General features: G+C 49.0%; 1 protein-coding gene across 1 annotated transcript; it reads left to right on the top strand.

The window, feature by feature from the left end:
- Nucleotides 1–1498: 1498 nt before the first annotated feature.
- On the top strand, nt 1499–10563 carry GATA2 (GATA binding protein 2). Its single transcript, XM_009910044.2, has 5 exons — nt 1499–1727; nt 2418–3017; nt 5677–5822; nt 8873–8998; nt 9854–10563. Exons 1-5 carry the CDS (start codon nt 1499–1501, stop codon nt 10151–10153), a joined length of 1401 nt encoding a protein of 466 aa, XP_009908346.1. The 3' UTR covers nt 10154–10563.
- Nucleotides 10564–10874: the final 311 nt, after the last annotated feature.

The raw sequence follows: 10874 nt of genomic DNA on the forward strand, positions 1-10874 counted from the left end.
GCGGCGGCTCTGGGAATCGTGGCTCGGCGGGCGGGCAGCCCTCGACGGAGCCGACTCCACTGCCTAGCCCTTCACGCACTCCGTCCTTGCTCGCCCACCCTGGCACCCCTCATTCCCGCGTCCCTGCACACCCCGGCGGGACAACCCCCACCCCCCTCCTTATTTTGCCGTCTCCGCCCCGCAGGGGCGTGCAGCTCCCGGGCAGGGAAAGCCCCCACGGCGCTGCGGGTGAGGATGCTGCGGGCGGGGGAAGGGGGCGGAGGAGGGGGTCTGCGCCGCGCTCCCCCCCTCCCACCCCCCGGGCCGGCTCGGTTTGGGGCCGGGGGTGCGGTTGGGGGCGGTGTGGGGAGGCGGGATTGGCTGGCCCGGCCGCCGGCCCTGCGCGCCCCGGCCCGTCTGCGGCGCCGCGGCCAGCTGGCGCCAGCGCTCATATAGGATGCGCGGGGATGGGACCGAGCCGGCCAGAGCAGCGGCTTTGCCATCTGAGTAACACCCTCTATCAGCCTCCTCTCCTCCAGCGCTGCCTTTTCCCCCATCTCTTTCCTTGCCTCTTTTTTTTTTTTTTTTTTCTTTTCTTCCCCCCTCCCTCTCCCCCCTCCCCTTTTTGCGGTACTCGCATCCTCCGAGCAGGCGTCCATCGCCACCCACCCTGCCGAGGCACCAGCCTCCCGTGCCGGGTAAGTGTGGGGCGCGGGGGGGCCGCTGCCTGGGACACTCGTTGCTTTCGCTAAACACCCTTCTACCCCCTGCTCGCCATCTCCCTCTCTCCCTCCCTCTTTCTCCCCTTTTTTCCCTTTTGTGTCAGTCGGAGTTCTTACTAGTACTACGCTACATCGGATCTGCCGTTCTTCCTTTTTTTTTACCCCACTTTTGAAGCCAGCTGGAAAAACTCCTGTTGACGTGTGTAGAGAAAGCGGAGGGGGAAAAAATGCTTCTTTTTTCCTTTTTTTTTTTTTTTTTTTTTTTTAAACTTTTTTTACCTTTTTTTCTTTCTTTCTTTTTGGTAGAGAGTTTGAAACGGGATCTCTGTTTATTTTGTGGGGCAATGAGCAGGGAGTGCTCAAGGCGAGGACTGAAGGACTTCGGGGGAGAGGATATTTTTGGAAGGGGGGAGGGGCTCTGTTTTCCCCCTCCCCATCCATGTACCTCCGGGAAAAGGAGCCGGCCAGGAGCCGGCCAGGCGGGAAGCTCACCCCAGGGCAGTCGAGTCGCTAACCCTGCTGTCTCTCCCTGCAGGTGCTACCCCGGCGCTTTCCCGGATCTGCCTCGGCCACCCGCCTGTTGACAGAGGGACACGCTGACTTTGAGAGTTCTCCCCTACCTTTCCGAGGGCTCGCTCCAGTCACCCGGCAGTTTTCCCTTTAAGAAAAGTCATCCCGTCTCCTAAAAGCCACCAGCAACGCCGAAAGCTACCCCCCGAGCAGCACCACCACCTCCCCATCCGCCGGGCATCGCTCGCTCCTGATCCGGGGGTGGGTGGGAGGGGAGGCCCGAGGCCATGGAGGTGGCCACGGACCAGCCTCGCTGGATGGCCCACCACGCCGTGCTCAACGGACAGCACCCTGAGAGCCACCATCCCGGACTGGCTCACAACTACATGGAACCAGCGCAGCTCCTACCTCCAGACGAAGTCGACGTCTTCTTCAACCACCTGGACTCCCAGGGCAACCCCTACTATGCCAATTCCGCCCATGCCAGGGCCAGGGTCTCCTACAGCCAGGCACACGGTAAATCGGCACCCGCTGCCCTCCTTGGCACCCCTGGCCCCTTCCCTACCCGCCTCTGCATGTGCTCCCTAGGCCCCTCTGTGACGGCGGTGGAGACGAAGGGGTTCACTCGGGGGCCGCTTCGGTGTGTTGGAGCCAGGGGGAAAAGATCTAAGAAAACAGGATAGAAAGGGCGGCACGGGTGGATTTTAACCCTAGAGATAACCAAGGACTGGTGAAGGGAAGGGAAAGAAAAGGCGGGAGGGAGGGGGAGGTGTGAGAGGAAGGGGAAATAGTGTGCGCACAGGCTAAAACTTTTCAGACACGGCTGCTTCCCGGATGCAAAATACAAACCAGTCAAAATCGGCAATGGATTTTAATTGGGGGTGTTTTTAGGAGCTGGAGAGAACACGCTGCAGCATCTTGGAAGACAGAGCAGAAAGGGGTTTGCTGCTTATCCCAGGGGTGGGGCCGGAGGAAAAGGTGCCTTTCTCGCTGGGCTGGCTGCTATCTCCCTTGGAGGGGACAGGGAAGGGGGCTGTTGCGCCAGCCTGGCTGCTCTTGTGAAATCTTCCCCCATGCCATGCTCGGGTCCCCTCCGGCTGCCCGCAGGCTGGGGAGCTTCTTGGGCCGGGAGCTGGAGGGGCCTCCCAGAGCCTCGCCAGGCTGAACCACCCCACGCTGATCTCAAACGCTCTTGTGTTCCTACAGCCCGCCTGACCGGGAGTCAAATGTGCCGGCCTCATCTTATACACAGTCCCGGGATCCCTTGGCTGGACAGCAGCAAGGCGGCACTGTCTGCCCATCACCACAACCCCTGGACCGTCAACCCCTTCACCAAGACACCTCTGCATCCTTCGGCGGCCGGGGCGCCGGGCGCCATCTCCGTGTACCCTGGCAGCAGCACGTCCAGCACCGCCTCTGTGTCTTCGCTAACCCCCGCCTCGCATTCCGGATCCCACCTCTTCGGCTTCCCCCCGACCCCTCCCAAGGAAGTGTCTCCGGACCCCAACTCCACCAGCGCTGCCTCCCCTTCGTCCTCCACCGGGGCCCGGCAGGAGGACAAAGACAGCATCAAGTACCAAGTGTCACTTTCGGAGGGGATGAAGATGGAGAGTGCCAGCCCACTCAGAAGCAGCCTCACCAGCATGGGGGCTCAGCCTTCCACACACCACCCCATCCCCACCTACCCTTCCTACGTTCCAGCCGCCCACGACTACAGCAGCAGCCTCTTTCACCCCGGCAGCTTCCTGGGGGGACCCGCGTCCAGCTTCACCCCCAAGCCACGGAGCAAGGCCAGGTCCTGTTCGGGTAAGTACTGCAGCCTGTACTGGAGCCCCGTCGCTCCCTGGATGGAAAAGCCGAGGGGTGAGGGCTGGGGAGTGCCTTCTTGGAGGTCTTCACTGGCGGTTTTAGGGGTGAGGTTGTGAGGTGCTGCGAGGCTGAGTGCTTGCGTCAGCTCCCTTGGGGACAGAGGGGCAGGTGGCTGCTTGGGCTTGCTTTTCTGGGGTTTTAAACTAGGAGATGGAGCTTGTGCCAGGCTTCTGTGGGTGCCAGCATATCCACAGTGGCTGCTGAGCCACCAGGCACTGGCCTTGGGGCACTCGGAGGGGGCCGAGGGGCAGGAGGAGTGGTGCGGTGTGAGCTGGCAGATCGGGATGTACAAAGAGAGATTTGTAAGAGAGAGGAAAAAAAATGTTTCTTTCGGAGAAAAGCTGGCCTCGGCTAGCTGAGGGTCTCAGGCACGACCCTGCTTCCCTGTCTGTCAAGCCCGCATGAATCACACGTGAGGACTCTCTAGTGATAGGGTTTTTTGCCTCTATAATTTTCAACGTCTCTTCATTAATAACAAACCAAGGCCCCGGCGCAGGATGAAAGTGAAACTCACCCGGCCGGCCCGTTTCACGTCGCAGAGGGCCTTACTTGCTTCACCTCTACAGGAGCAAAAGTTCAAATATAGTTTACATACCAGTGCGAAAGACTAAGGTGTCCAGTCTTATTTAACTGCAGCCTAACTTTTAACTGGAAAATACTCCGTTGGTTTTTTTTGCCTCCCCCCCCCCGCCCCCGCTCCGTGAACTAGACGTTTCTCTGCTTCCAAACGAGTGACTGCAGAGCTTTCCCTTGTTCACAGACCCTCCTGCATTGCTTCCCAGAAGTGCAGTCCTCAATCAGCAAATTAGGCGATGGGCAAAATTTTGATCCCACTCTGGAATCACACTCGATGAGCAACTGGATGGATGAATTAAAGCAGTTTGTGTAATTCTACTAACCTTCCTGTTTTAACATCCTCAGCAATGAAAGGAGACGAGCTACAGCATATTGGCACTGGATTTAAATAGCCCTTTAAAAATAAAGGACTACGTAGGTGCTTGTGTGTGTATCCTTATCCACCACTGCACATATGTTTCTGAACATACTACATGCATTTCTTTTTAAGGCAGGCAATCATTTAGAAGAGTGATCTCTTGTGAGTTTTGCCACAAAAATATCAGCTGTTTTACAAGCTCGTCACCTCTTTCAAATGGCTCCTCTGAGGGGGAAAAATACATTCTCTTTCTGCCATTATTTAAATGTGGCTGCTGCTATGTATATGTAGTTTTCAGTACTACATGGAGCAGAAAGTAAAAGCAAGTGGCAGCCTGAGCCTTTCTAGTTTGAAAACAGATTAAAGATCCAGGTGTCTGAAAATAAAGGGATCTTGATTTGTTTATCTCTTTTTAAATTTATTTTTGTCCTACAATCTTATTAGATGAGGGAAGCAATGAGCTGCTTTTGCTTTTTTTTTTAAGGAACTGGGGAAAGTTCGTGACCACTCAGTGTTTTTGTAGGAAAGCTAAGACTCACGACACCACGACTCCTGCAGCTTCCTGCCCTAGGAGGGACAAAAGCTACAAATGCACCACTACAGTGCTCCCCTCATTTTTCACTCTAGGCTGTGTTGTTTAAAAGCCACCCACTCCCTAGATTAAAGGAGGCACAAGCCCTGCTGAACTCAACATGGCCTGCCTCAGTTATGAGCAAAAAGAATTTCCTCTCCAGTTAAATACTGTAGGATTTGCATAAACTATATTAAGAGAGATTTCTATATTAAGCAGACCTGCCCTCAAACCATCAGAGGCAAATGAACTTTTAGCAGAGAGCCTTCTGAGGCAGAAACACATATCTAGGAGTTGCATGCTGGGTTTTAATAGTGCCACTCTACAATGCCGTGTTTCCCATATAGTGCTACTAAAACTAATAATGAAGCAGCAATAAGATAAATTGCTCCCTACCAAATCCAAACTGTGCTGTTGAAAAAAATCACAGAATAGAAAAGCCTGCTGTTAACAGTAATTTCCAGAGTGAAATGGAACTTTCTCAGAGATCAGCTTTAACAGCATTTTTCTGCCTTTAGGACAAAAATCGTAACTGAGTCTTTGGCGTTCTGTACCCACTCTCTCTCTGTTCGGCTTTGCTTTCTCCTCTTCTAGTATGTGCAACAAAAAAGGAAAGCACAGAAAGGGAGGTATTTTCTCTTAGATTGAATTCTAGAAAATCTCTTCTTTTGACTTAACAGATTGTGTGTTTGCAGGTGTGTGTGTGGACACGTGTATGTGTGTATTTGTGGCAGGAGAACGCAGGATCTAACCCTTGGAGTGCAGTACCTATGGGAGGGGAGTGGTGCTCAGCGCAGATTAAGGGAGTTCTCCTTACTGAAACGATAACTTCCATCTGACACAATAAGAGTGTCACTCTTTCTCACCTTGCAGAGAGAGCTGCCTATTTCTGATCATGACATAAAATACTCACTGGAGTCTGGGCATTCTCGAAACACTGCTGCATGTGCTGTAGATGTCACTGCTGTCTGATTGTGCTTGAATTAACACACTTGTTTTGACTTCTGGAAAATGCCTAAAGGACAATGCAAAAAGCTTTTGTGAATTTGTTTTTAAAGAAAGAAATCCGGTTTCTTCGTGTTTCCATTTAGAAGGCAGAGAGTGTGTGAACTGTGGAGCAACTGCTACCCCTCTCTGGAGAAGAGACGGCACTGGGCATTACCTGTGTAACGCCTGCGGGCTCTACCACAAAATGAATGGTCAAAACCGACCTCTCATTAAACCCAAGCGAAGGCTGGTAGGTGTCTCTATTTCTCTTGGGTTTGGGGATAAGTTAGGCAAAGGGGGACCACACGCAGGCACAAGTCAAATGTGTCTCATCTCTGCTCCCCTGTGTGGAGCCGAGCTGTACTGTACATGGGGGGTCAGTCACGTCGAGGTCACTGCCATGCCTCGGGGCAGAATTCCCCCCTCTCCCCCTGGCCCCGGCATCCCCAGCACAAGGCACTGCGGCCGCCGCGGAGCCCGCCAAGCTCGCCTCTGTCCCGAACCTCCCTGCCGCTCACAATGCGTGCGGGATATCGTATATCCGTCTCCCCGTTTATCCTCAGCTGACAGCTTTTAATTTAATTCCTCATTCACTTGGCCTCTTGGGATGTTTTGTGCGCATTCTGGGAGGGAAAGGGTTAGGAGTTTGAATGTCCTCCGCCATGTACTAAAAAAAAAAAGAAGTTCCAGCTCCAAAAAGGAAAACAAATCAGATGAGTCAAAGCTACTGCTCCCTACTTAATAATTATTTGTATAAAAGCCATGAAGTAATTTTCACTCATTAATATTGGTTCCCTCCCCAGACAATCCCCTACTGTGGGCTGCTTTTTTTTCTTTTTTTTTTTTTAATCTTATTATTTTTCCATGGAGTCACCTATACTTTGTATTTTCATTTGAGTGATTTAAAAAGAAGAAAAAAAAAAAAAATGTCCTTTCTAAGCTCCTGGTAGTAGTTTCCTATCCGGATATCTGTACGTTAAAGATAAGGAAACTTTGTGTATCTGTTTCCTGACTCTAAAAGCTTTAGAGAGTTTCTATAGGCAAGCCTTGCCAGTCATGCTTGCTGTTTTGAAATTTCTAATACACACTCCGCTCCACAAATAATGAGTAAAATGCTAAGAATAATAAATACTCTTTTTTTTTGGGGGGGGGGGGGGGGGGGTGAGCTTTGTGATTTATGGTGCCTAAGTCTCTTCAGCTATTCGCGGGCACATTTCAATGAGGTTTGGGGAGAGCAGAAAATTGGCATCACTGCTCTAACACCGGGATGGGAGACAGAAAATGTCTGTCAGGAGTCAGAATTTGAACTATGCAAGCTTCTTAATGACTTGCCTTCCAAAGTGACTGACATAGAGAAAAATGTTAAGACAACAGTGTAACATTATCGTCTCTCAGGCTCAAGTGCTTTCTAGTCTGAATGGGACAGGCCATAGAGTTAAGCAGCATAGCTGAATACCAGTAAGCCACCTCAAATATGCAAACATGGGTCTCCACCTTCCAGTGTGTTGGGAAACTGTTGAGTGTAGCTATCCTGCAAGGGGCTTGGGGGATGTTAGGGAGTGGTTTTTTAGTGCAGTTGTTTTAGTGTTTTGTTTTAATCAATTTGCAGCTTTGTTTATTGCCCCCTTTTCCACTTTGATTTGCTTGTTTGTGGGCTAGAAGAGGTAGCCATCTTTGGGAATTCGTTCATCTGACATGCAATAGCGAAGTGATCATATTAATAATATCACTGTTAGGACGTCTGGCATTAATTGTGTTTGGGTTGCATTGTAGTAGGGGGTACCCTCTCTTTCTGCCATTGGCCTGAAATATGAGTTACCAAGGGCCTGATTCTTGCCTCAAGCTGCTGAGCTATCCATTGGCTTTTGGAAAGTTACAGAGGGCCATGGTATACATCAGGAGCGAGTGAGAACAGAACCTGGCGCTCTCTTGGGAGCTGGGTCAGACTTCACATTGTGCAGCACCAGCTGCCCCGGCTCTGCCGGCAGGCATCGGGGTGCATAAAGTTCTGAATGTGAAACTGATGGCTCCAGATCCTGCTCTGCTCACAGAGATGCCCTGCACGTTGACCTGAGATTCACTGCTGCTTCACCCTATGGCTCTCTGCAGCTAATTGCAAAAATATCCAGGCCCTGGGGAAATCATCACAACTGATACGCATTAGAAAGTAAACTCTGCTAATTTAAGAGGAGAAAATACTTAGTCCTCAGCATTAATCCAGTTGCACGAAACAGACTGCATTTTGATTGCATTCAGAGGCAGACCTGAAGCTTGCTTCTAACACAAAATTATTTTCCCAAGTATGGGCTGCAATTAGTCCATCCATAACGATATGGATATCCATTATACGATACCATGCTTGCACAAAGGAGTATTATTGTGGGGTCCGCTAGACGAGGGCCCATCCAGAAATTACTATCTGCCTGCCTTCTACTTTTCCTGTTCTTGTTTCGGGAGGTGGGGGAATGTTTGAGCGTTTCTCTTTCCCTCCACAACTTGATTTCAGCAGAGCAATGGTTTTAGGAATGGGTGGGTGGAGTTTTTGGTTGTGTGCCTTTTTTATTTTATTTTTTTTTCTTTCTGTTGTTCTTTTTAAGATAATTATTTGGGGGCTTGTCAGCCAAAGAGTTGGGTAGGGACAGAGGCAGCAGACTGGTCAGCAGAATCATTGCTGCAAGGCATGAAATTTGGTTTGCTAAGTATTTAAAGAAAGTTGGAGCCAGTTTTGTTTTCTCCCTTTCACTTGTAAATGGAAACTGAATTTTCAGTGATGGCTCCTGATAAATACTGCACCCAGTTAAGTAAGTTTTCTTTTGTGCCTATCTTTAGAGGGCCGAGTAGGGGTAAAAAAAAAAAAAAATCACATTCTTTAAGATCATTCCCTCTTTCAAACCCAGTCCCAACATTTGGCACAAACTATGTTGGTAATGAGAAAAAAAAGAAAAGCAGAAAAATGCAAAAGCATTTTCATTATGCATTCTAGAATCCTGGAGAAAGGAAAACCTGACCAAATCAGATGATGTTCCCCCCTCTAAAATGTTCATTCATGGAGCTGGAGATACATTGTTTCTCTCCCTACTTCCCCTGCGCTCAGGGTGCTCCCTGTGAAGGAGAATGCATGAATTTCATCAAAAAGGGCTACAAAGTGTAAATCTGACAGGAGCTTTGCTGGGCCGTAATACTCGGTAAAATCTCAGTAGCTAGTTCTACTCAGCTTAAATACGGAGTCCAACTTGACCTTTCTTAGGATCTCCCTCCTCCTGCTGATACATTTTAAATGGTTCTTTTTGTTTCGGTTAGTCAGCGGCGAGGAGAGCAGGGACTTGTTGTGCCAACTGTCAGACAACCACCACGACCTTATGGCGACGTAATGCAAACGGGGACCCGGTTTGTAATGCCTGCGGACTCTACTATAAACTGCACAATGTGAGTATTTACTCAGCTTATGTGTCGCTGCTTGCCTAGTTGGGATTGATGTCTTAACTGCGTGGTGTACACTAGGCTTTTATTGGTTTCAGGGTTTGGGTTGTTGTTTTATTCCTTCCCTTGTTTCCAAGGTTCCCCTGGGAAGTGACAGCCATTCTTTGTCAGCATAGTGATGCTAAGTTCAATGACATTACAATGTATTAGCTTGGCTTCTAACGCTTGGGCAAACCGGGCCAAACAGAGCTACCACACTTTGGTCGTAACTGAGCGTGTTTTTAAAGTAAGTGTGCTCCCTCCAGAAACGTGGAGGTTGTCTGGAATGGGCTCTGTGCAAAAATTAATCCTGATGGGGCATATTAATTTTAAATACTTAAAGAAAAAAAAAAATAATAACCTCTGAGGCTTTGTTTGATTATCCATATTTGAAAAGAAATGAATCCCGAGCGGGAATCGCTTGGCATGTTGGAACCTTATAAACTATAAGTGACAGAGGTTACTGGTGCAAGATTGCTCATGTCTTAGGACTGAATTTGGGTCAACATGTGCCTTCTAGTTTGATCTCTTCTATTAGGAAATGAATGAGGACCGAGGGTAAGCCTACGGGAAAGAGAGTCGTCGGCTGCCAAATTCGGTTCAATTTGTTTTTCATGTCTAGCGGGTTTTTGTGTGTGTGGTTTAATAAAACAAATCAATATAAACAATTTCTGAAGAGAGAAATGCCACTTTTTTTTTTGTTTGTTTGGCCAGCAAAAGGTCTCCATCCAGGAAAAACACATGGGGGCTGTCCAAATATTTTCATTTTTGCACAATAAGGTCATTTTGTCTGCATGAGCCTGATTTTCTCATTTCTTGCAGGTGAACAGGCCTCTGACCATGAAAAAGGAAGGAATTCAGACCAGGAATAGGAAAATGTCCAACAAATCAAAGAAAAGCAAGAAAGGCTCTGAGTGTTTTGAGGAACTGTCCAAGTGCATGCAGGAGAAATCGTCTCCCTTCAGTGCTGCTGCCCTCGCTAGCCACATGGCGCCCATGGGGCATTTGCCACCTTTCAGCCACTCTGGACACATCCTACCAACACCTACCCCCATCCACCCATCTTCCAGCATCTCATTTGGACATCCACATCCATCCAGCATGGTTACAGCCATGGGATAAAACATGATGACCAAGAGGCCCACCCAGAGATTGAGAGCATGGGGTTTGCCTAAGGTGATGCCAAGTAAAATATTCTGCCAAAAGGAGAATGTAGGGATCTTTGCTCCCATGTGGTTTAACTCTTAATGCTGGACTGCAACCTTGCAAATGACGGGTCTTCTGCAGAAATGTGTAGTGGTGCCTGTAATGCACTTTGCCCCCTCAGGTATAAGAAAAATGAACTCACCTGTTTGATACTTAATGGTCCAGCAGGAAGCAAAAGGTGGCAGAAGCTGAAGGAAAAGGCTCGGAACTGGCTTTCCTTTCTCTCTTTGTTATTACTGTGAATATTGTAAAGAGATATAAGCAGCCTCCCGGGATGGAATCGGCTCCCTTGAAGCCAGACATGCTGGATTTCTATCATGAACTTTGTTTGGGATGGGGGGAGGAGGGGGGGAAGGGAAAAAAGAAAGAAAGAAGAAAAAAAAAGGACATCTTTATAAAAATGTAATTTTTAAAATGAAATCAGACACAAATTCATATTTATTTTGTTCTTATTTTTCACAAAAAGCCTCAACCCCTCTGACTGCATGTTTTTATGCTGTTACTTGCAATGGCTACCCTGTAAGAAAACTTGCCTTCAAAACAAGCGAGAAAGTGGGGAAACTTATTTGGCAGCCCCCTAGCATTAGCTCCACCTAACCTTCTCTACCAAAATATCTACTATGAAGGGGAAAACAGT

This window comes from Dryobates pubescens, chromosome 1 (assembly GCF_014839835.1).
Source record: "Dryobates pubescens isolate bDryPub1 chromosome 1, bDryPub1.pri, whole genome shotgun sequence".
NCBI classification, from domain to species: Eukaryota; Metazoa; Chordata; class Aves; order Piciformes; family Picidae; genus Dryobates; species Dryobates pubescens.

Bases quoted from the DNA above. Each gene is read 5' to 3' on its own strand.
- GATA2 (XM_009910044.2), top strand. From the start codon at position 1,499: ATGGAGGTGGCCACGGACCAGCCTCGCTGGATGGCCCACCACGCCGTG. The intron at 5,823-8,872 runs GTAGGTGTCTCT...TGTTTCGGTTAG, and splicing joins TTAAACCCAAGCGAAGGCTG to TCAGCGGCGAGGAGAGCAGG. The intron at 8,999-9,853 runs GTGAGTATTTAC...CATTTCTTGCAG, and splicing joins TCTACTATAAACTGCACAAT to GTGAACAGGCCTCTGACCAT.